We start from the raw sequence: 23,830 nt of genomic DNA, 5'->3' as shown, positions 1-23,830 counted from the left end.
TATTTTATCACTTGAGATACATGGATCAAATCATCATCATCATTATCATCATCATCATCATCATCATCATCATCATCATCATCATCATCATCATCATCATCATCATCGAAGTCATCTTTATTCTTCTTCTTCTTCTTCTTCTTATTATTATGGTTATTTATTATTCTTTTTATTGTTTATAATTATTATTATTATTATTATTATTATTATTATTATTATTATTATTATTATTATTATTATTATTATTATTATTATTATTATTATTAATATTATTATTATTATCATCATCATCATCATCATTATTAATATTGTTGTTATTATTATTGCCATCATCGAATGCTAACGGCTGTTGAGATAGCAGAAAGTCATAATGATCAAAAAATATTTTTTCTATGGCTGAATGTTGACTACTGTTTGCTTCGATTCGTTTCTTTATTTCTTTTTTTTTTTTTAATCTTAAAATCCAATTATTTATTTTCTTAGAGTTTAGAGGCGCTTGCGACATTTTTGATCATATAAGCGCCCACTATTGCTTTCATTGCTTTTGTTTCGTCAATCGCTGCAAAATATTTCGCCTGTAGCATGGTGTCTTGGCTGTCAATGGCAAACGTACTATTTCTAATAAGATAAATAAAGGTTTATTTATTAAGAATAATACAATGAAATATTATGCTATCTATTCTTATTAAAATGTTTGCTCATATTATTATGTCCTTAGATTGAATGTGTAGCTGGTATTTTGTGGGGGGAGTAAACAAGCATTATCTTTGGGACAATAAGTTTTTAGTTTCGTTAATACATTTATTTGTTTCTTCTGTTGTTTTCGTGTTTTTGTTTCTGTTTCTTCTGTGTTTAGAAAGCTGTTTATTTGAATGTATTGATTTTCTCTATTGAATATTTGTATCATATTTATTGCCATAGATTTACGTATATTTATTTATTTGTCTTTCCTTAGATATGTGTGCGTTTTTTTCTTTGTTTTTGTTTTTAGTATTATTTTGTTTTCTTCTAATTTGAGGACTCCCATCATTATCATCATTATTTTGATCATTATTACAGCATGGTACACATGTTAGTCATACTAAATCTATATCAGTGTTCCGCGTAAGCTCGAGTCACATATCAAATTTGATTCAATAGTCTGATGCCCATGGTTCTAAACAAAAAAAATCGGTACTTTTTATTCTTCATGCTGGCTAGAACTTTTCATATGTCTTGTGATCAGAATGTGTAAAAGTCAAAACATGATCAGATTTATAATGTTTTTTTCCCCTCTGGATACGCTTTTATACTCGTCGGAGAAATATTTCATAAGGGCGTCCGCCATTGTTCCGATAATTTAGAGCCAGTTACTAAGTTACCATGCGTCATTATGGGGGAAGTGACGTCACGACTGTTGAAGCGTATTGCAAAAATGCTCAAAATGAACGAAGTAGACGGTCTAGATCTGCATAATAAAAACGTTCTCAGTTTTCGAAATATCCTACACGCAATAAATATGTCATTTTGTCCCACTTGACACGTGAGTATGTTTATATCTTTCATAAACAAAGTAGCTTGTTTTACATTTGATTTAAAATCTCCAGTAGTTGGACAGCTACAAATTATGTGATCGGTGACTCAGATGGACGGAAACCTGAATATGTAGATAGTTCGAAGATGACGTCACTCAGGTCTTTGTTATTGTTTTTTTTGCCATCCGCGTTTATTAGTAATGCTCACTGAACTGTATTAACCTGACTATAAACGTTCATGGATACACACAGTTTTGTGTGTTGGTCCGTTATACTTCCGGATGGCAATGTTATGAGCTTCTTAGCCAAGTGCATACTATCTATAGATCGGTCCCATTATCTTATCGTGAAGGCAATTGAATATTAATTGGAATTGTTGATGAAACTCCCTTATTCACTATTAAATATTTTCTTTTCCCTTTTTCTCTGCCAGAAATATTACTAAAAAGGAAAGTGGCTGTCATTCAAGAGGATTTTGTTTGTTTTGAAGGAACTTGTCTAAAGATTCGTGGAAAATCAGGGCAAAATTTAAAAAAAAGATAACATCAGCCAATATTTTACTTTACCATCCAGAGCTGAAGACACCTTAAATACCATATTGCTGTCTAGTTGCACCACCTTGAAATAAAAACTGTATGATAAATTCAGAATACAAATCGCTCACACTATCAGCAATGTTTCGAATCATTTCATTCGTCAGCAACAATATAATAATATTGTGATACCCATGCCAAATTTAATATATTGTTAACTCCCACTCAGACAAAATGTTCAAATGAACGCCAAATAGATATCACACATATTTCCTATCACATCCCAGCTTTTAAATGGAATCAGAAAAAGGATAGATAATAAAGAACTGTCCTGAATTGGGGATAATTTGGGGCATGAGAACTGACTTTTTTAATTACGAGATTGCGCATGGATTATAATAATTTGTTTTTTTGGTCTGCTGTTTTGGTGTTATAATTATTCGTCATGCTCAAAAAAGAAAGCAAAAGAAATAGACATATTGTATTGACATTCTTACAAGTTTATCAGTTTATGGTCACAAGAGATGATATAAAATATTGACCTGTAAAATCAACGGGATGAGATTGCTTGTTTTGTATAATCCTGGGACTGACAGACTCCAGCTAATGTTGAGATTGGGGATTCATAGTTATTTCTCAAATTTATAAAATATTCTAATCCTATGTATATGGCAAAACAAATAATTCACTAGAATGTTTGTTCTATCTCAGCTTGTAATCTATTTTATTTGTCATCGTGATGGTTATGAATGCTTAAAAAATGGAAAAAATAATAATGAGTGAAAGATAATTTATTACTATGATATATAGGCTATATTTTTTCCAAGCATCATTGCGATATTTAGAAGGCAGTTTGATTTATCAAATGTAGTTGGCACTTGTTGGTAGGTATAACATATTCTGTGAAATAACGTTTCGAGCTATTGGAAAATATGTTTGAAATAAAAATTTGAATTTTTCTACTAAAAAAGGAAATTAAAAATTGTTGGGCGAATTTCAGAAAATAATTGCTGCATGGTAATATAATTTAGGCGCCAACCTGGTTTCTTTATATTGTTTTCCCTAGAATGGTAAAAGAATGTATAAGAGAGCAAAATTTAATTGAACTTTTCTGTCATTTACAAACCGATACTTAAGATTATAGTTTGTGTGTTTATCAAAATGTAAAAACCATGTCTGATCCTGTGTGATAAAAAAAAATTATATCGACTTCAAAATTTTCATCTGTTACAAATCAATGCTATATTTTTAAAAATTATAATATAAATTTATTAAGTTGAAACATTCTATCACTTCATTAAGGAAACATCGGAAACAGTTGAGTTCTGGAATTCAAAGATATTTTGACTCAATTAAGAATAGAAATAAATAGTGTATTTTCTCAAAGCAAAGCAATAAATGCTACTTTCAACAATAGATAGTTCTGTTTCGGTATTATTGAAATGCTATCTACAGATTTATTCCTTGGTGTTAGTTGAAATGGGTTTTTCCGGTAATTTTGTAATTCATCAAATATTTAAATGTGTGACATTTAACAAATTAATAAGAAAATATAAATGGACAACCATTTCTGTTCAGTTCTTTAAGAAGAACATTTATTTCAATTACTTCAACTGCATCGAGATGATATTTTTTCAGCAAAATGTAAAGATATAAATATTTCCATTATATTTATTCTTTTCTTCAGCTTTTCATCAATCATTGCCAAAATTTTCTTTTTATTCGTGTTCTTTTTCTTTTTTCTTTTTAAAACTTTGTTATACAAATTTTCACATCATTTTTTTCCATGAATTCATCGAGAAAGTTCAATAATAGAGTAATATTATAAAATTATTTCTAATTTATCAAAATGCTACGTCCTCAGTATGATGATAAACGATCTGTTTCATCTTTTTTAACCATTGAAAAAAAAACCCCATTAAATGTAAACAATTTTGTTGATTGTTGATTGCTATCACTATAAATTTGACACACCCTTTATCCTTATAATGCCAAATTTGGTAGGTTAGTTAGTTACTTTTCCTTACTGGTAAAAAAAATCTGTTGCAGCGCCAAATATTTGTACGTCTGACAGTTGAATAGTATTACTATTCCCTCTGGCGTATCAAAACTTGTTTTCCTTACACGTACCGTAGTAGTTTCGTTTTCACACCACTTGCAATGCTGTTGTAGCACCATTCATTTGTTATTGTTTATATCCGATTTTATATTTGAATCTGTGATGCATCTCTCCGTTTTCTAATCTAGGTTTAAGATATAATAAAGCTACTTTGAAGCTGATTTTTGTTGTTGTTGTTGTTTGTTTGTTTTTATGGGTTTTACGGCGCTTGCAACACATTAAGGTCCTATAAGCGCCAGTGAAAGGGAAGAAAATGGGGTAGTAATAAGTTCTAGAATTACAATCAAAGCACCCAAGAAAAGGTAAGACAAAGGGGAATTGGTTCAAATAGGAAACAAATGGAGATTCCATGAGCACACTATCGAAGTACTTAGTTTGAGATCACCTTAAAGTCTCATCCAAACACAAACACAGGCCCCTACTAAGAGGAATACACTCAAATGTTTACAAATCAAATATAACATGTAAACAAAACATAATACAGTGCATAACAGAGATGATTTACAAGGGAAAAAATATCATCTCCTAAAACTATCTATATATTTGACTGTTTCCCTCTCAGCAAGGGCATCCGGCCAGGGCCAGGACAAAACAAAATAATCTCATTCCAAGACAAAGACAGAAAGCAAGTTGGAAAACAGATATAGGGGGATAGAAGACACAGTAAGTACCTCCCTGCCCACTATGGGAGGTCAGGTACCCCACCCAGGATTTTTGTTGTTAACCAGATTTATTTGTTTATTTATCTATTTCATCTGATAATCCAAATTGTTATGGGCTCATGGTTGTGATGTAAATACTCTCAAACCAACCCAAAATAGTGCCCATTATCGCAATGTTAAAACAAGCCCATAATTGCGTCCGTATCAGACCTGTAAATATTATGTGCACTTAGATTTATTCATTATTGCACACATAAGTCTGTGTGCACACACTTTCAGGTCTGATAACCAAACGCAATAATGAACTTTTTAAAATCATTGTCTTAGTGGAGTATATTATACGATTCTTACGCTCTTGCATTTTTGAATTCCGGAAGTGTTCCCAACCGCTGCACGAGCTTGCGAGTGCGCGTTGGGAACAAAGTTCGAATTCCGAAACGCAAAAGTCTAAAAATTCTTTTATTCTACCCCTCAATCTATTTCGATTTCGTCATCTCTGAGAAAAAGACATTTTCAAAAATATTTAAATGTTACTTATTTTTTTCAAAAATCAAATTTTAGTGACAATCAACGATTGATAATCTGACGTCACAAATTATTATTGTAAACTTGATATCATTATCATTAGGCGTTACTATTTTGAGAGGGTGGAATAATGTATTTTATGTACTTAATGTTATTTTTAGAGAAGTCTCATAACAGTAATGATATAATAACAAATTGGGTTTTAGACCTGTAAATAAGTACACGATAGCATGAATATGTCTTAGCCTACTGAAGACGAAAAATAATACTGAACTTTGATAGGGCAATATTCGATAGACGTGCCCAAAACGCTTCACAAAGGACCCCTAGCCAACAGTTACACTTTTCATGTAGGACGAGACTTGAAGCCTGATGAGCGGTACTAACAATTTATTTTCAGACAGAGATAAAGAGTTAAATGCCAGGTGATTATTTTATACCTGAGTACGGTGAGAGAATGTGACTAAAATCTCCAAGGACTCGACTATACGCGCTCAGTGCGGGACTCGAACCCAGGACCTTCTAAGCTGAAGGCGAGTGTCATACCACAAGACCGCATAGCCGCACGTACTTACGTCAGTGTCATCTCACAAGTGGTCGACTGGAAATGGCTTACCATTCTTCCCGGTCTCGTACCAGTCTGTTGCATTTTTCACTTGTCATCTCGGGCCAGCTCTTGATGTCGTCTATAGTTCGAAGTTCACGTCACTCGGTCTTTGTTATTGTTTTTTGCCACCCGCGTCTATGAGTAATTCTCACTAAACTGTATTAACCTGACTATAAATGATCATGGTTACACAAAATTTTGTGTGTTGAACCTTTATATTTTCGGATGGCAATGTTGTGAGCTACTCAGCCAAGCGCATACTATATATACATGATCTTGGGGGACGGCCTCTTGCTCTCTACTTTTCCGTTGGCGATGGTTTTACAGTTGGAGTGTTATGCCTTTTAGTGTGGCCAAAGTATTTCAATTGGGTGTACGTGTAAACCATATTGGCATGTTGTGTTTGTTTAGTTTTTTAATTACCTTAATTAAGGGTTTTACGGCGCTTGCAACATATAAAGGTCATATCATCGCCAGTAAAAAGGAAGAATATTGAATAGTATAAAGTTCTAGAATTACAATTAAAGCACCAAAGAAAAGGCAAGACAAAGGGGAATTGGCTCAAAGAGGAAACGGATGTAGATTCTAAGAGCACACTATCAAAGTACTAAGTTTGAGATCACCTAAAAGTCTCATCCAGACATAAGCACAGGTCCCTAGTTAGAGGAACACATTCAAATGTTTACAACTCATATATATAATTTGTAAACAAAACATAAAACAGTGCAAAACAGAGGGGTGATTTACAAAACAAAAAAATATCATCTCCCAAAACTCCAACAATACATTTGACTGTTTCCCTCCCAGCCAGGGCAAGGACAAAACCAAATAATCTCATTCCAAGACAAAGAGAGAAAGCAAGTTGGAAAACAGATATAGGAGGATGGAAAACACAGTAAGTACCTCCCTGCCTACTATGGGAGGTCAGTTCCCCCACCCAGCCCAGCCCTTTACTTTTCCGTTGACGATGGTGTTACAGTTGGAGTGTTATGCCGTTCAGTGTGGCCAAAGTATTTCAATTGGATGTAAGCCATATTGGCATGAATGGTGCTTGCTTTAAAATAAAAAAAAAATGTATGGATTGCAAAAGTCCAGTTAGGCAGATTTAGGGTTCAGTGCCATCAACATGGAACACTCATGAAACACAGCGCTTGGGGGAAAGGAAGACAAAGGAATTCGTTATAACTAGGTTCGAGCATCAATCCACCCCTGTTTCCAGATTGATGCCATCTAAAGCTTACACAAGCCACAGACAATGGCATGTTTGATTTTTTTTTTTGTTTTTAGGGGTTTTACGACGTTTTCAACCCCATTAGGTCATTTCTGCGCCAGTAAAAAGGAAGATGATACAGAGAAAACGTTTTATTTGTTTTTGTTTTTAAGGGTTTTACGGCGCTTGCAACACATTAAGGTCATATCAGCGCCAGTAAAAAGGAAAAAAATGGGATAGTAAAAAGTTCTAGAATTACAATTAAAGCACCCAAGAAATAGTAAGACATAGGGGAACTGGGAACAAATAGGGATCAGATGTAGATTCCAAGAGCATACCACCAATGCACTTAGTTTGAGATCACCTATAAGTCTCATCCAGACACAAGCACAAAATCCAACAAAGAGGAATACACTCAAATGCTTGCATTATACATTAAAAATAACAAATATAATAACACATAACAGAGAGATGATTTACAAGGAAAAAAATATCATCTCCCAAAACAATAACTATGCATTTGACTGTTTCCCTCCCAGTCAAGGACTCCGGCCAGGGTCGGGACAAAACCGAGCAATCTCACACCAAGACAAAGACAGAAAGCAAGTTGGAAAACAGATATAAGGGGATAGAAGACACGGTAAGTACCTCCCTGCCCACTGTGGAGGTAGGGAACCCCACCCAGAGAAAACGTTTTAGATCTGGAGTTAAAAGCTCAAAAGAAAAGGAAGACAAAGGGACTGGTTCAAATAGGGGACAGACGATTCCATAAGAAATCCACCGATGTTACAGATTTCGACCCTACAAAAGTCCCAACCCGACACAAGCAAAGAATCCAGCTATGAAGGAAACACTAAACTGTTTACCAAGTTACAATACATTTAAAAACCAATTATAATGGTGCACAAAAGAGAGATAATTTACAAGGATAAAATGCCTCTCAAAAAAAGGTACTATATATTTGACCTTCTCCCTCCCAACTAAGGATCCCCACCAGGGCCAATTCATATATATATTATATATATATATATATAATATATTATATATATATATATATATATATATATATATATATAGAATGCAAATTGTCACATTTTTTGTGGCCGACACGATTCGTTTCTGTCTATATATATATAGGACGAGAGACGCAAGCGCACAACCAACATGACGTTCTCTCTCTAATAACTTTTCCGCCGGTGACGTCACAGACATGGGTGACGTCCAATCAAGGGACGCTACTCTTCCGCTAATCTCATTCCCTATTAGGGTCTGTTCCAAGGGAAGACTGGAATAACTCAAGCGTGAGCCGCGGAGCTGTGCGGCAAAGTGAACTTGGACGAGGTGACTTACTCAAGGCCACACAACGAGGCGGGTAGTCGGAACTCGGTAACTTTTGGGTTAGACACGAAAACCTTACCGCTGAGATACACTGCCACCTACCCCCCCCCCCCCCCCCCCCACTAGTAATTATGAGGGATAGAAGACAAAGCCAGTGATTGTTTGTTTTCAGGGGTTTTAAGGCGCTTGCAACACATTTAGTTAAGCCACATCAGCGCCAGTAAAAAGGAAGAAAATTGGACAGCAAAAACATTCTAGATGTACAATTAAAAGAACTTGGAGGAAATTGTTTTTGTTTTTGTTTTTAAGGGTTTTACGGCGCTTGCAACACATTAAGGTCATATCAGCGCCAGTAAAAAGGAAAAAAATGGGATAGTAAAAAGTTCTAGAATTACAATCAAAGCACCCAAGAAATAGTAAGATATAGGGGAACTGGGAACAAATAGGGATCAGATGTAGATTCCAAGAGCATACCACCAATGCACTTAGTTTGAGATCACCTATAAGTCTCATCCAGACACAAGCACAAAATCCAACAAAGAGGAATACACTCAAATGCTTGCATTATACATTAAAAATAACAAATATAATAACACATAACAAAGAGATGATTTACAAGGAAAAAATATCATCTCCCAAAACAATAACTATGCATTTGACTGTTTCCCTCCCAGTCAAGGACTCCGGCCAGGGTCGGGACAAAACCGAGCAATCTCACACCAAGACAAAAACAGAAAGCAAGTTGGAAAACAGATATAAGGGGATAGAAGACATGGTAAGTACCTCCCTGCCCACTGTGGAGGTAGGGAACCCCACCCAGGACTTGGAGGAAAAAAGTAAGACAAAGGGGAATGATTCAAAGAAGGAACAGATGTAGATTCCAAGAGCATGCTATCAGTGTAGTTAGTTTGAGATCACCGAAGTCTCACACAGACACCAGCACACGATTCCACTGAGAGGAATACACTCAAATGTTTACAAATCAAATGTTAAAAAAAAAAAAAAGAAAAAAAAAAAAAAGAAAGAAAGAAAAAAAAAAAAAAGAAAGAAAAAAAAAAAAAAAAAAAAAAAGAAAAAAAAATAGAACAAAAAAAAAACCAAAACAAAAAAAAACAAGAAAAAAAAAAACAAAAAAAAAAAAAAAAAAAAAACAAACAAAACAAAACAAACAGTGTGAATGAAGCGACTGAAACAAAACGCTAAATATGATAAAAGATCCAAATTCACATGATTTATGTACTCAGAAATAATTTTTACATCACCAATAAAAAAAAAAGTCATACAAATAATATAGTTTGAAATAATAATAATAGATTTTAAATGACATAAATTCACAATTAACAGTTGATTAGATGAAATAAAAATCGGAGGGCGTTATGATTATGAGGACACTCTATACCAATAGCAATTAATGTAGCGTATAGAATATACAATATATACAACAATGAACGAAATTAAAAAAAAAATTATTAAAATCTGTCTGCTAACTTTTTTTTTTCAGAGAAAACAGAGAAATAATCGGGAGATTTTGGGCAAAAAAAAAGAAAAATCTGAATTTTATGGAAAAACCATATTTATCAACCAACGTGCGCATATTTGCAGGTTCAATACAACAAAAGCGCACATCTTTGCAGGATTAATTTAGACCAATTTGCACATGTTAGCAGGTTTAATATCGGTCAACGTGTACATATTTGCAGATTTGTTGTTTTTGTTTTTAAGGGTTTTACGGCGCTTGCAACACATTTTGGTCATATCAGCGCCAGTAAAAAGGAAGAAAATGGGATAGTAAAAAGTTCTAGAATTACAATTAAAACACACAAGAGAAAATAAGACAAAGTGGAACTGGGAACAAATAGGGAGCAGATGTAGATTTCGAGAGCATACCACCAATGGACTTAGTTTGAGATCACCTAAAGTCTCATCCGGACACAAGCACAAAATCCAACAAAGAGGAATACACTCAAATGCTTACATTATACATTCAAATTAACAAATAGAATAATGCATAACAGAGAGATGATTTACAAGGAAAAAAAGTGTCTCCCAAAATAATAACAATGCATTTGACTGTTTCCCGCCCAGTCAAGGACTCCGACCAGGGTCAGGTTAAAACCAAGTAATCTCATACCAAGGCAAAGACAGAAAGCAAATTGGAAAACAGCTATAAGGGGATAGAAGACACGGTAAGTATATGCAGGTTTAATATCAACCAACGAGCACATATTTGCATGTTTAATACCAACCAACGTTTTCATGTTAGCAGGTTTAATATCAACCACCAAGCACATATCTGCAGGTTTAATATCAACCACCAAGCACATATCTGCAGGTTTAATATCAACCAATGTACACATATCTGCAGGTTTAATATCAACCAACTAACACGTTTGCAGGTTTAAAATCAATCAACGTGCGTAATGTTTGCAAGTTAAATATCGACCAACAGCTAAATAGTTTGCAGGTTTAATATCAGTATGACATTTTCGGCTCGATTTAACATTGTTAAAATAGACAACATTTTCATTTTGTGTTGATTTGATTGTATTTCCATTACAACAATGAGACCATAAAAAATTAAGAAATCAGATCTGCAAATAGGAAAGTGCACGTCGGGTATCAACTATAAAATGCCTATGGTCGGCTTTTTCTTGCCCGATTTCTATCCGGAATTTTCTTGTGCGTTTTGTCACATTAAAGTGTTTTAGAAGTAATGAAGTGGTGTTCAGTTTGGAAAACAATCAATTTCTATTTTTTTTTTAATTAGAAAAAAAAAGAACATTTTCAACAGTTTTCCTTTTAAATTTTGGTTAAAAATCCGAATCTGGGGGTTGAAAATCAGAAATTTGGTCAATTTTGGTAAAAAAATAAAAGTTGAATACCTACATGTGACCCATCGTCTCAACACGGCATTATGTCGGAATATACTAGGTTTTGTTTGTTTTTTAAGGGTTTTACAGTGCTTGCAACACATTTAGGTCATATCAGCGTCAGTAAAAAGGAAGAAAATGGGATAGTCAAAAGTTCTAAAATTATGATTAAGGCCTACCCAAGAAAAAGTAAGACAAATGGGAATTGGTTCAAATAGGGAACAGCAAGTGTAGATTCCAAGAGCACACTATCAGTGTTGGTTTGGTTTTACGGCGCATGCAAAACATTTAGGTTATATCAGCGCCAGTAAAAAGGAAGAAAATGGGATGGTAAAAAGTTTGAGAATTACAATTAAAGCACCCAAGAAAAAGTAAGACATAGGGGAACTGGGAACAAATAGGGATCAGATGTAGATTCCGTAAATGTACTTAGTTTGAGATCACCTATAAGTCTCATTCGGACACAAGCACAAAATCCAACAAAGAGGAATACACTCAAATGCTTACATTATACATTCAAAATAACAAATATAATAATACATAACAGAGAGATGATTTACAAGGAAAAAATGTCATCTCCCAAAACAATAACTATGCATTTGACTGTTTCCCTCCCAGCCAGGACTCCGGCCAGGGCAAAACCAAGAAATCGCATTCCAAGACAAAGACAGAAAGCATATTGGAAAATAGATATAGGGGGATAGAAGAAACAGTGTGTAGCTCCCTTCCCACTATGGGAGGTCAGGAACCCCACCCAGTAAGACGAAAGGGAATATTTCCAAATAGGGAACAGATGTAAATTCCAAGAATATACTATCAGTGTACTTAGTTTGAGATCACCTAAAAGCTTTATCATGACACAAGCACAGAATCCCACCAAGAGGAATACACTCAAATGTTTACAAACCATCAAAAAAAAAAAAAAAAATAAATAAAATAATGAATAACAAAGATGATTTACAATTTTAAAAAAAATCACCACCTCAAACTAACACTATACATTTGACTGTTTCCCTCTCAGGCGAGGAAATGGCTTGGACAAAACCAAGTAATTCCATCCCAAGACGAGGACAGAAAGCAACTCAGAAAACATATTTATAGGGGAAGAAGAAGACACAGCAAGTGACCTCCTGCCCACCATGGGAGGTCCTGCAACTATAAACAAATCATCAGTAATAAACAAAAAGGATCAATGCTAAAGAGTCCGTCAGGATAATCTTGCTGCCTGGGAGAAAGTAAAATCATATTAAAAAAAAACAAAAAAAAAACAAAAAAAAAACATAAATCAATAATTTTATAAATCATTGTAATACCATACATAACATGTATGATAAATTCACATCCTATAGATCTTATATCATAATGATGCATTCACTCTGATAACTTTATTTTCGCTGGAATAGGTATAAAATGTAGCAAATGAAAAAAAAAATTTTTTTTAATAAAATAAAAATAGAGCAAATACATACCGCAATATCCACAATACAGGTTCAAATGGCTTTACAAGGGACCCCTAACCAACAGCCACACTTCAACATGTAGGATGAGACATGATGCGTATTAGGCGATGTTACAATTTTTATCCGACAAAGACAATGCTGTTAAACTCCACGCACTCATTTTACACCTGAATACGGGTGAGAGAATGTGAGTAAAGAGCCTTTTCCGAGGTTTCAACTATGCGCCGCTCAGAGCAGGACTTCAACCCCGGACCTTCTGACCAATCCGAAAAAAGAGTGTCATACCACTAGACCACATTGGTGCACAACTATAAAGGGTGCCGTACATACACTGATTATTTTTTAATTTTTAAAAATCTTCTTTCAGAACAATAATTAATTCTCTCTCTCTCTCGAGTTCACCATGACCGAAAATCAAACAAATTTGTTCCATTTTCCATTGAAATGAACTCCAGAGAATTAAGAGATAAGGTGGGTTTTATTTCCCTGTTTTTCCTGTTTATTATTTGATTTAAAAAGGGTACAAAAATTTTTCAGCATTGATTCGCCTCGTTTCAGAAACCATCAACTTAGAGCTTAACTTTTAACTGTAACAACAGGCTCAACACCCAGGACAAAAAAATGTCTAGAAAAAAAAGTGTGGCTTGTCTGTGAAAACGAAAGTTTTAATTAAGACATCAACTCGGGATACTCGCAATAAGGGATATGATTAAATAGTGCAAACATAATATCAAAAGGGGACTCATTTTTAGTTCTGGGAAAAAAACAAACCCCACGATCAAAAGGTATTTTTCACTTATTCACCAAAGCGATGCCATCCTTAGCGCTATATAAGTTTTCAGCATTATTATTATTATTATTATTATCCCCTTATTTCCCATTAGTCCTTGTGTTTCATTCATCATGTTTTGTTGACAAGGGAAAAAACCCAAAACGTCCATATCTGGTTAATCAATTAAATTGAAGCTTCCACTCAATTTGACTTCTGTTATTTATTTGTTTGTTTGCTTTTAAGGGTTTTACGGCGCTTGCAACACATTTAGGTTATATCAGCGCCAGTAAAAAGGAAGAAAATGGGATAGTAAAAAGTTCTAGAATTACAATTAAAGCATCCAAGAGAAAGTAAGACATAGGGGGACTGGGAACAAATAGGGATCAGATGTAGATTCCAAGATCATATCACCAATGTACTTAGTTTGAGATCACCTATAAGTCTGTTTTTGTTTGTTGTTTTTAAGGGTTTTACGGCGCTTGCAACACATTTAGGTTATATCAGCGCCAGTAAAAAGGAAGAAAATGGGATAGTAAAAAGTTCTAGAATTACAATTAAAGCACCCAAGAAAAAGTCAAGACAAAGGGGAACTGGGAACAAATAGGGATCAGATGTAAATTCCAAGAGCATACCACCAATGTACTCAGTTTGAGACCACCTATAAGTCTCATCCGGACACAAGCACAAAATCCAACATAGAGGAACACACTCAAATGCCTACATTATACATTCAAAATAATAATAATACATAACAGAGAGATGATTTACAAGGAAAAAAATATCATCTCCCAAAACAATAACTATGCATTTGACTGTTTCCCTCCCAGCTAGGATTCCGACCAGCGCCAGGACAAAACCAAGTTATCTCATTCCGAGACAAAGACAGAAAGCATGTTGGAAAACAGATATAAGGGGATAGAAGACACTGTATGTACCTCCCTGCCCACTATGGGAGGTCAGGATCCCCACCCAGACCTATAAGTCTCATCCGGACACAAGAACAAAATCCAACAAAGAGGAACACACTCAAATGCTTACATTATACATTAAAAAATAACAAATATACTAATACATAACAGAGAGATGATTTACAAGGAAAAAAATATTATCTCCCAAAACAATAACTATGCATTTGACTGTTTCCTTCCTAGCCAGGACTCCGACCAAGGCCAAGAAAAAAACTAAGTAATTTCATTCCAAGACAAAGACAGAAAGCATGTTGAAAAACAGATATAAGGGGATAGAAGACAGTGTGTACCTTCCTGCCCGCTATGGGAGGTCAGGATCCCCACCCAGTGTTATTTATTTCTTTGAGCTCCAAGCAGCAACATTTGTATTAAGGTCAGGCCCTTGGAAACATCGGATATTATTGGGGATAAGAAATATATCTTTACAAATTATGAGATTTTGCATACCAGAGACTACCTTGTTCTGTTGATTTAATTCATAATAAGTCAAATATTAAGTATTACTTATTAAAATTTTGCATAGCTCGAAAATATTACCAATAAATTAACTGAATAGCAATAGTTACAAGCAAGCAAACATTTAAAAAAAAATTCATTAATCAGAATAAAAGCAAAACAAAAAAAAAAAAACAAAAAAAAAAAAAAAAAAAAAAAAACCAACACAAACCAAACAGTAAATACAAAGTAAACAAAAAGCAACAAAAAATGACATTGACACGAATTCAAAACCCCATGATTTTTAGCGCAATTGCTTACATTTATGAAAATGTGGGTGATTGTAAAAATGCTTTATTTTTATTTGTTTTTTTGTTTCTTTGGTTTTTGTTTCATAATTTAATCGAACCTTTTCAAAAAAAATAAGATTTCTCAAAATGAATACTAATTTGCATGAACTATACTTGATTTTCAAAATGCTCTCTCTCTCTCACTCTCTCTCTCTCTCTCTCTCTCTCTCTCTCTCTATATATATATATATATATATATATATATATATATATATATATATATATATATATGTTGTATCTTGCAAACACTCTAATCCAAGATTCGAAACGTAAATAAAAACAGCTATCCATCTTATTTGAGTTTATCGATGTCCACCATAACTCTAGAAAAATCGAAAATATAAGGTGAGAGAGCCCTTGACATTTTGAAACAACAGCAAAATAGTTCCATCTGAATCGACATTTGTGTGAGACAAAATCAAATATCTATCCCAATTGAAAGAATAATTATCTCAAATAATGAAATATGATTTTCGATGATAACTGTTTTGTTTTTATTGTTTTTCAAGGTTTTACGGCGTTTGCAACACATTTAGGTTATATTAGCGCCAGTAAGAAGGAAGAAAATGGGATAGTAGAAAGTTCTGAAATTACAATTAAAGCAGCCAAGAAAAAGGAGGACAAAAGGGAACTAGGAACAAATAGGAATCAGATGTAGATTCCAAGAGCATACCACCAATGTACTTAGTTTGAGATCACCTATAAGTCTCATCCGGACACAAGCAAAAAATCCAACAAAGAGGAATAAACTCAAATGCTTACATTATACATTCAAAATAACAAATATAATAATACATAACAGAGAGATGATTTACAAGGAAAAAAATATCATCTCTCAAAACAATAACTATGCATTTGACTGTTTCCCTCCCAGCCAGGACTACGGACAGGGCCAGGACAAAACCAAGTAATCTCATTCCAAGACAAATACAGAAAGCATGTTGGAAAACGGATATAAGAGGATAGAAGACACAGTATGTACCTCCCTGCCCGCTATGGGAGGTCAGGATCCTCACTGTAATCTAAAAGTATGGCTTGAGCCATTATCATCATTTGTGTAATAGTACAGTAGAACATGAAAGTAACATACTCGGAAATAGCGAGAACTCGGAAATAGCGAGTAAAATCTAAATCCCCGTTTTTTTCTCTTATTTGAGTCAATAAAATTAGCATGATAGTAGCGAGTATGAAAAAGAGGTCAACTCGGAAATAACGAGCATTTCCTGCCCCAGCCTAGGACTTCGAACGAAGTAAAGCAAAACAACAGACAAGGGCGATTTAAATATTTTTAGCCTAGCTTCTTTCCTTTTTTTATTTTTCGTTACGAGTAATATTACATAGTAGTAGTAGCCTAGTCTGTAGTAGTACATAGTTGGGGAAACACATTTGGGTGTGTTTGTTTGTGTGCGTGTGTATTGGGGTGGGGGTCAATTATTCACCCAATGTGGTGCCACGCGACTTGGCAGCCAAGATGTCAACACTTAGCAGTATCGGTCAGCGAGTAGCATTCGTTAACGAACGACACGTTCAACGAGAGAGGGGAGCGTGGAACCATCATTTTCAGTGGGTCAGTGATTGAGTGATGCGCCTGCTTACCTCATCAAACATGCCTAGTGCATACAAACACTCGCACACACACACAACCTGTGGCCATCATTACGTAGTTAACGAAGGCCGTGTTCAACCCCGCCCCCCACCCCACTTTATCCACACAGTCATTTGCACGCACGCGCGGCACACATGCACAAACACACACACACACACACACCCACACACACACCCACACCCACACCCACACCCACACCCACACCCACACCCACACCCACACACACACCCACACACACACCCACACACACACCCACACACACACCCACACACATTGTCTTTCCATATTTTTGTACAGCCGAGTGACCTTTCCTGGCAACTCGGGAATAGCGAGAACTCGGAAATAGCGAGTAATCAGGAGTGGACCCGTCGAACTCGCTATTTCCGAGTTCTACTGTAATACTTGGGGTCGCCCAATAATAATGATATCTGGAGCTAGTTCTCAATTAAGTAGTTTTAAGAGGATATTTTCGGCCGTTATCATTAATTTGTTGTTAGCTTTGTGCCTAATCAAATTTATTTCATTGATAGTTCCTTCAACCTTTCTGCACTGGATCTAAAAATTCTTGATAGTTGCCGTCTATTTGGTTTTTAAGTGATGTATTTACGTTTTTATTGATTTTGTTATTGTCTAAAGAAGGGTTTTGAGACCGAAACTGTGTTTGGTATTAAAAAAATAATTTTAAATTGTTATATTAATTTTTGTTCATTAATTTTTACAGTCCACAGCTTTGAGCAGCTTAGTATTACTTTGGTAAGCATTATGAAAAAGGGTAGTGAGAATGACCCAGAAGTCCTTTAGCTTTCAGTGTGACATCCTTTTTTGATTTCACAGAACAAACCCCATTTGTGATAAAGACACTAAGAGAATTTCAGCAAATCTGCTCAAATTGAAACTTCATAAATCTTTGTTTTGTTTTATTCCCTTTTAAGGGTTTTACGGTGTTAGAAACACATTTAGGTCATTTCACCTCCAGTAAAAAGGCAGAAAATTGGATAGTAAAGAATTCTACATTTTGGATTAAAAGCACATAAGTAAGAATGGTTCAAATAGGGTTTAAATATAGTTTCCGCAAACACACTTTCAGTGTACTCCATTTAAGATCACCTAAAAGTCAAATCCAGACATAAGCACAGGATCCCACTGAGAGGAATGCACACAAATGTTAAATAAACATTGTATATTCAATACAAAAAATATATCAATCTAAAACAGAGAGATGATTTGCAAGGGAAAAAAAAAAAAATTCCCAAAACGATAACTAAATATCGCTATAACTATGACGATACATTTGACCATTAGACCCCACTCAGACTGAGACAATGACAGAAGTCTTAGTTTTAAGTCTGACATCCTTTTTGATCTTAGGAAATGAACACCATCTGTGATAAAACAGTAAGAAAATTTAAGCAAATCTGCTAAAAAATTGAAACTTTGTAACTCTCATGTTATATGAGTGATATTACTACAATACCATTGGCTTTCAAATGGTTATAATTATTAATGGATCACAATAATAACACTTGTTTATTTAGATCGTTACAATCGCTTTAGCATTTTAAAAAACAATAGCTTTAGGGTTTAAAATATTAACATAGTAATAATAGCACACACTAATATTATAATTATGATTTCGTAATGTAACCAATTATTGCACTTCTTTCATAATTAAATGATAAAAATTGAATTTAAAAATAAGAAATTAAAAATAAATAGAAATTACAAACATAGTTGAACGACAAATTTTGATCAAACACAAAAATATATCTTTAAATGGATCAGATCTATAAAAATATTGGAAGAGATAGCAGTCAGGATGATTGCAATGATTACTATGAGGAGAATGAAAGCAACAAAAATGATTATTATGATGATGATGATGGATAATGATTATGATGGATGATTATGATGGATGATGATGATGATGATGGATGATGATGATGTTGATAATGATGGTAAATATTGATGATGATAATGATGGACGATACAATGTTGATAAGGATGGACTACATTGATAATGATGATAATGACAAGGGCAACCATGACATCAGTGAAGATAATGATGGGTACAGACAGGAAATTCAAAATATTATCATCTAATAATATGTACAATAAATACTTTATATAAAAAAATAAAATAATCTATTTACATTTCATGATTTCTTATCTCTACTTACACATAGCTGTTATGTATGATATAACATATCAATTTGGATATAACACAAAGCACATTCTCATCAAGGGAAGGAAATCCACCTCATTATCCTGCCAACCTATCAGATTACATTTCCTTCCTGCACGACGTGTACATATAGGAAGGTCTGATAACCCAATTTATTATGGGCTCATTATTGTTATGGAAATCCCCCCCCCAACCCCCTCCCGCAAAAAAAGACACAAAATATTGTCCAATACAATAATCTTAAACCAGGCCCATAATTGCATTTGGATGTCAGACCTGCATATGTGTACACCTCGCTCCTGTAGTATTTCATAGTTATACATTTTTAAAAATTTGAATAACTTAAAAATTCATTCAATATCGAGATGAAGGAGAAGGAAAATTTTGTCGGGTATCTGACTCTTAAAATCACAATTAATTCATATAATTACCAGATGAAAAAACCCCAAAGATTTCAAATATTATTGATAATATTTGTGCCGTGACTAATAAGACGCAGGGACAGGTGCACACTGAATCCATTTCAACAAGTAAGAGAACAGAAATCTGACACATAGGAATACATAATTGATTAACCATTTAGAGAAAGTCCCTGGACAAGAGTTCTGAGGAAATCAAACAATCTTTTTCTTCTTCCACTCCCTTGCTCGTTTTTTTTTTAAAAACGAGGTATCAGGGTGTCAGGACAAAACTTAGTAATCTCATTCCAAGACAAAGACGGAAAGCAATTGGAAAACAGATACAGGGGGATAGAAGACAAGTACCCCTCTGCCTAGTGTGGGAGGTTGGGAACCTATATATATCCTTATTTTTTAACAAATTAATTCCAATAAAAAGAGTACTACCCCTGACTATTGCGTAAATAAAGTTAAAGAAAACAAACGCACCCAGTGCAATTACAAGTAAAAAATTATAAAAATTATATGTTCATATATATCCTTTTTACATTCAAGATGTTGTGGTAGATCTATCTCATCATCATCATCATCATTGCCTTTTTCACCCTGGGTCAGGGTATAGGCTACACACAGACAAACAGTTTCTATTTGGATTTAAAACAGTTTAAAGATCTATTGCAACTCTTATCAAAAGTTTCATGACGTATCAAATATTCAGTACAATTTGAAGCCAGTATTCATACTTAGCATTCCTGAATAAAATAAGCAAACAAAAAGATATAAAACATTACTCACAAAATATTATATTACATATCAGTAGGGTAGACTAATTTCATCCCAGTTGGATTCAGAAAAATTAAACATTTCCAGTAATGCTGATGTGATAAGTTAGCTTGTGCTTCCTGACTATATAAATATATATATATAAGTTGTAAATAATTTTGGTAAACCAATAAATTAAGCTCTCATCTTGGAATTAAAGTTTTATTATACAAGTTTATACGACAATTGCAGTACTTTGGGGTTGTTTCTACACTAATTAAAAAATAAAAGATGATGGGTGACCAAAAGATTATCAGATACTATATTTCGATTTGTTTACAAAGGCCTAAGAGAAAGGAAAACAAAAGTAAACCACTTCAGTCAGGGAATAGAGTCAATCCCAAGCGTCATCTATCCTTATATTTAGTCTGAAATCACATTGAAATGCCAACTCGACAGGCACAGAATCAGACTCCTCATTTAGTAACATAAAGTCAAATAATCATTGCATATCAATAAACTGACAACACAAAATTAACAAGGAAAAATTTACAAGAATAAAATTATTACCCCAAAGCCCCTCCCACACACCATTCTGTTAAATAAAAAATATTTAAAAAACAAACATTAAACAATTCTGTTCCTCTCTATGACAGGTCTGAGCCAGTGCAAATGTGAACCAAGTACAGTGGAATCCTGATAAAGCCAACACACACAGTGAGACCAGAACGATTGGTTGATTTTAAGCAAAGTTGACTTTATCCATTATCAACGGAAAACTCTTAGATAGGGAACAGACAATTTGGGACCAACAAAAACTTTTAACAGAAGATGACTTTAACTTTAACAGTGCTGACTATACGGATTCCGTTGTCGCATTCAAGGTCAAGGACAGATGCAAACATTCCTGACTACTTGAAAATTTCCAAATCATTAACCAATACAAAATTCATCCGCAATAAATGGCAAAATTAATATCAGTCATACTATACAAAACCAAATATCATCTCCCAAAAATATAACTATACATTAGACTGTTTCCCTCCCAGCCAGGGTCCGGGACAAGACTAAGTAATCTCATTCCAAGACAAAGACAGAAAGCATGTTGGAATAGAGATATAGAAGACACAGCAAGTACCTTTCTGCCACTATGGGAGGTCAAGAACCCCACTCAGCTGCAAGGGTTGATCTCCTCAGTCAGCAAGGGAAGGTCAAGGGTCCCCAATGAGCAGCAAAAAGGCTAGTAACATTGAAAGCATATATCTTTATCACTAAAATGTATATCACCAAATTGGATAAGATTTTTAAAATGAATGAAAAATCAAAACAAAACAAAATAAACGAGAAAAAAATAAAAATAAAAATATTTTTATAAGTCTGAGACACGAAGGTGAAGACCTATTTTACAATATTAGATATGATATAAATTAAGGATGAATTGATATATTTGTATCGAGATTTAAGTGTGCATTCCCTTCGATATTCTTTCCGTAAAAATACAAAAAAGGACTATTTTGAAATGAGGATGACATATTTGCTTATCAGATTCTTGAAAACAATGTGAGTCTAGTTGATAACTTTTGAAGTTGCATGTAAATCTAACCAAAAAAAAAAAAAAAAAAGACTAGAGAGGTATTAACAAACTCTGAGCGAGTTATCTTACAGTTTATTTGAAGAAAAAAAAAAAAAATTTCCCTATCTTTAAAAAAAAAATTTCTGCCTTAATAAAACCTCTTTCATTTTCTAATTATTCAAAATACTCCCCCCCCCCCTCCTTCTGCTATTTCTAGATTCAAAGAATAAACCCTCCAGTGATCCTCTTATAGAAATACAATAAAGTAGTCCTTGACAGCCATGGAAGAAGGGGTTATTCTGATTTCTATAACATGAAACAGATATTAGCAATTGTTTGCTACCCTTCGGATAGGACACATAGTCGCAAAGTACTTTTTGCCAGATCTAACAGACCCAGTTACCTAATCACTGTTGGGTAGACAGAGGGGGGTCCAAAATAGAAATAAATTTTGACTTCACTCTCGAATCAGTCCCGGTCCCTTCATGTGTGAAGCGAGTGCTCTACCAACTATGGGACAATTAAAGATAGCTATAATGGATGATGATGATGATGATGATGATGATGATGATAAGGATGATGATGATGATGATAATGATAATGCTGATGATATGAGATCATGGTGGAGAAGCCTCCTTGACTGGATCCTTTGGTCGGGATGCCAGAATTACTTCACTGATTTTCTCTGGTGTTGGACCCCATTTGGCAAAGCCAGCATTGTTTTGAAGGAAAACTATCAGAGTGCCGAAGGCTGCTTTTGAAGTCATCTCAGTTCTGTAAATTGATTATAAAGAGGGAGAGAATGCATAAAATAGAAAAAAGGAAATGGGGATTAAAGGCTATACAAAAAGTATTAACATGTTGCTTTGTGGTCTTGTGGTATGACATTGCCTTCTGAAGGTCTTGGGTTCAAAGACTTTTTGTGTAGCTGAGCTCTGGTAAAAGGCTTTTCCTCACATTCACCATACTCAGGTGTAAAATGAATACCTGGAGGTTAACAGCGTTGTCTGTCGGAAAAAAATTTCAATACTGCTTAACTGGCGTCATCACTTGTCCTACATGTTAAGTGTTGCTGTTGGCTAAGGCCCCATGTAAAGCACTTTGATCACGTTTTGCAAGATATAAATGCTCATTTAATATTATTTATTAACACTGATTATATTTTTAAGTAACACTAATAAAATGGAATAGAAGCTTCAATTTCATTTACAATGGCAGATAATGTGGACATTTTGGGTTTCCCCTTTGTCAACAAAACACGATGAATGACACGATAAAGACAAATGAGTTTGTTTTTAAGGGTTTTACGGCGCTTGCAACACATTTAGGCGCCAGTAAAAAGAAAGAAAATGGGAGAGTAAAAAGTTCTAGAATTACAATTAAAGCAGCCAAGAGAAAGTAAGACAGAGGAACTGGGAACAAATAGGGATCAGATGTAGATTCCAAGAGCATACCACCAATGTATTTAGTTTGAGATCACCTATATGTCTCATGCGGACACAAGCACAAAATCCAACAAAGAGGAACACACTCAAATGCTTACATTATACATTTAAAATAACAAATATAATAATACATTATAGAGAGATGATTTACAAGGAAAAAAATATCATCTCCCAAAACAATAATTATGCATTTGACTGTTTCCCTCCCAGCCAGGACTCCGGCCAGGGCCAGGACAAAACCAAGTAATCTCATTCCAAGACAAAGATAGAAAGCATGTTGGAAAACAGATATAAGGGGATAGAAGACACAGTATGTACCCCCCTGCCCACTATGGGAGGTCAGGAACCCCACCCAGAGACAAATGAGAGATGGTGTTGTTGAATAAATAAATAAATAATGATAAAATAAAATTTCCTATATTCATCCCCAAGAAAATTTGTTTTTAGGTCTTTTCTAAGGCAAGACTAGAATAACCCAAGCATCGTGTGCAGAGCTGTTTA

The 23,830-nt window shown here is 34.4% G+C and overlaps 2 protein-coding genes and 1 long non-coding RNA gene across 13 annotated transcripts in view; 1 reads left to right on the top strand and 2 right to left on the bottom strand.

Annotated features, from left to right (window-relative positions):
* Positions 1-4,327, top strand: part of LOC144977483 (uncharacterized) — a 66,566-nt gene extending 62,239 nt beyond the window's left edge. For all 10 annotated transcript variants that reach the window (XM_078922746.1, XM_078922747.1, XM_078922745.1 and 7 more), the window contains one exon: positions 1,948-4,327. Coding sequence is in view for 1 of the 10 variants with exons in the window: in XM_078922749.1 (XP_078778875.1) it covers positions 1,948-1,959 (12 nt within the window). In the remaining 9 variants the exon portion in view is untranslated. The remainder of the gene's footprint in view (positions 1-1,947) is intronic.
* Positions 4,328-9,714: 5,387 nt separating this feature from the next.
* LOC144977482 (uncharacterized) lies at positions 9,715-15,489 on the bottom strand. The gene is made up of 2 exons (XR_013646320.1): positions 14,586-15,489; positions 9,715-14,044 (listed from the first exon to the last, which is right to left on the bottom strand). It is a non-coding gene; the product is annotated as an uncharacterized LOC144977482 (long non-coding RNA).
* Positions 15,490-17,142: 1,653 nt separating this feature from the next.
* Positions 17,143-23,830, bottom strand: part of LOC144977480 (mRNA (2'-O-methyladenosine-N(6)-)-methyltransferase-like) — a 29,933-nt gene continuing 23,245 nt past the window's right edge. The window contains exon 12 of one of the 2 annotated variants that reach the window (XM_078922735.1): positions 17,143-22,658. In XM_078922735.1, the coding sequence (XP_078778861.1) occupies positions 22,502-22,658 (157 nt within the window). In that variant the 3' untranslated portion in view covers positions 17,143-22,501. The remainder of the gene's footprint in view (positions 22,659-23,830) is intronic. The other variant, XM_078922733.1, reaches the window with a different exon arrangement.

The sequence above is a fragment of the Berghia stephanieae genome, chromosome 7 (assembly GCF_034508935.2).
Source record: "Berghia stephanieae isolate SIO BIC M18660-M18661 chromosome 7, UCSD_Bste_1.3, whole genome shotgun sequence".
Lineage (NCBI taxonomy): Eukaryota > Metazoa > Mollusca > Gastropoda > Nudibranchia > Aeolidiidae > Berghia > Berghia stephanieae.
Note: the sequence above shows the minus strand (reverse complement) of the source record. Positions and strands in the feature narration are given on the sequence as shown.